The sequence below is a fragment of the Aplysia californica genome, unplaced genomic scaffold (assembly GCF_000002075.1).
Source record: "Aplysia californica isolate F4 #8 unplaced genomic scaffold, AplCal3.0 scaffold00577, whole genome shotgun sequence".
NCBI classification, from domain to species: domain Eukaryota; kingdom Metazoa; phylum Mollusca; class Gastropoda; order Aplysiida; family Aplysiidae; genus Aplysia; species Aplysia californica.
Genome location: NW_004797847.1, coordinates 434,786 through 435,968, shown reverse-complemented (window position 1 = coordinate 435,968; position 1,183 = coordinate 434,786). Strand labels below are relative to the sequence as shown.

The window sequence follows — 1,183 nt, the reverse complement described above, 5'->3', positions numbered from 1 at the left end:
CGCATTCTACATTCCCCTCACCTTCACCCCCCCCCCAACACCCATAAACTTTTACTTTACTTTTATCCGCCACTTATACCCTTTTGTGTGTCGCGGGAAGAAAGAGACGTCTCTGCGCTACCAGCCGGAGATTTTGGGTTAGGGGGATGCCGTGGGTTGTTAGTGTTTCCCTGACTCCATCTATCCAGGTCGTTCTCGGTCGCCCTCTAGCTTTGTTGCCATTTAATTTTTTGATATAGGCACGTTGTGCTGGATGGTGTGTTGGTAATCTCATGAGATGTCGGAACCATTTGGTGTTGGATGTGATGCATGACTTCTTTTGTTCCCACCATTTCTCTTACTACTGAGTTTCTAATTTTGTCTCGCCTGGTCTTGTTTACTGCTTGTCTAAGACATCACATTTCACGTGTTGTAAGTGGGTGGTTGGCGTGTGCTCTGGTGTGGTTTGCTTCTTCTTTCCTATCAAACAGGTATCGTCCTTATCTCCCCTTTTTCTTTTCTATGTTTGTTACTTAACTCTCTTGTAACACTTCTAATCTTCTGGCGCTCATATGATCTTATGCAGTTGCGAGCGCCATAAAACTTCTACAGTTTTTCCAATCCAGCAACCATTTGGGTTCTAGCCCTTCGGCCTAAAAAAAAAAACCTCTACAAAAAAACAACAAAAACCCCCCGAAAAAACACAAAAAACCATGTAGTAATTCTTTACTCCAATGTCTTGCCCCGACGAACAAACCCCCAGAAAACAAAGAGTCCCTTCCCTTAGACCAGACCAAAGTGCCCGTGTGGGTGTCCCTGGTCACAATGGGCGCTTACATCCTGCTGGGCGCCGGAATCTTTTCCAGCTGGGAGAAAGACTGGTCGTTTTTGGACGGTTCTTACTTCTGCTTCATCACCCTCAGCACTATTGGCTTCGGGGATTTTGTGCCTGGTCAGGTGGGTATAGATCTGTGGTTGTTGTTGTTGTTGGTGGTGGTGATGTTGTTTGTGATGATGTTCTTGTTGTTGTTGTTGTTGGTGGTGGTGGTAGTGGTAGTGATGATGATATTGTTGTTGTTGTTGTTGTTGTTGTTGTTACTGTTGTTGTTGTTGTTAATTGTGGTGGTGGTAGTGATAATGTTGTTGTTGTTGTTGTTGTTGTTGTTGTTGTTGTTGTTGTTGTTGTTGCATGTGTGTGTGTGTG

General features: G+C 44.5%; 1 protein-coding gene across 1 annotated transcript in view; it reads left to right on the top strand.

The window, feature by feature from the left end:
- Positions 1-1,183, top strand: part of LOC101847606 (potassium channel subfamily K member 18) — a gene marked incomplete at its 5' end in the record, with an annotated part of 6,228 nt that overhangs the window by 2,503 nt on the left and 2,542 nt on the right. The window contains 1 exon segment of the mRNA XM_035972101.1: positions 743-979. Coding sequence (XP_035827994.1) covers positions 743-979 — 237 coding nt within the window.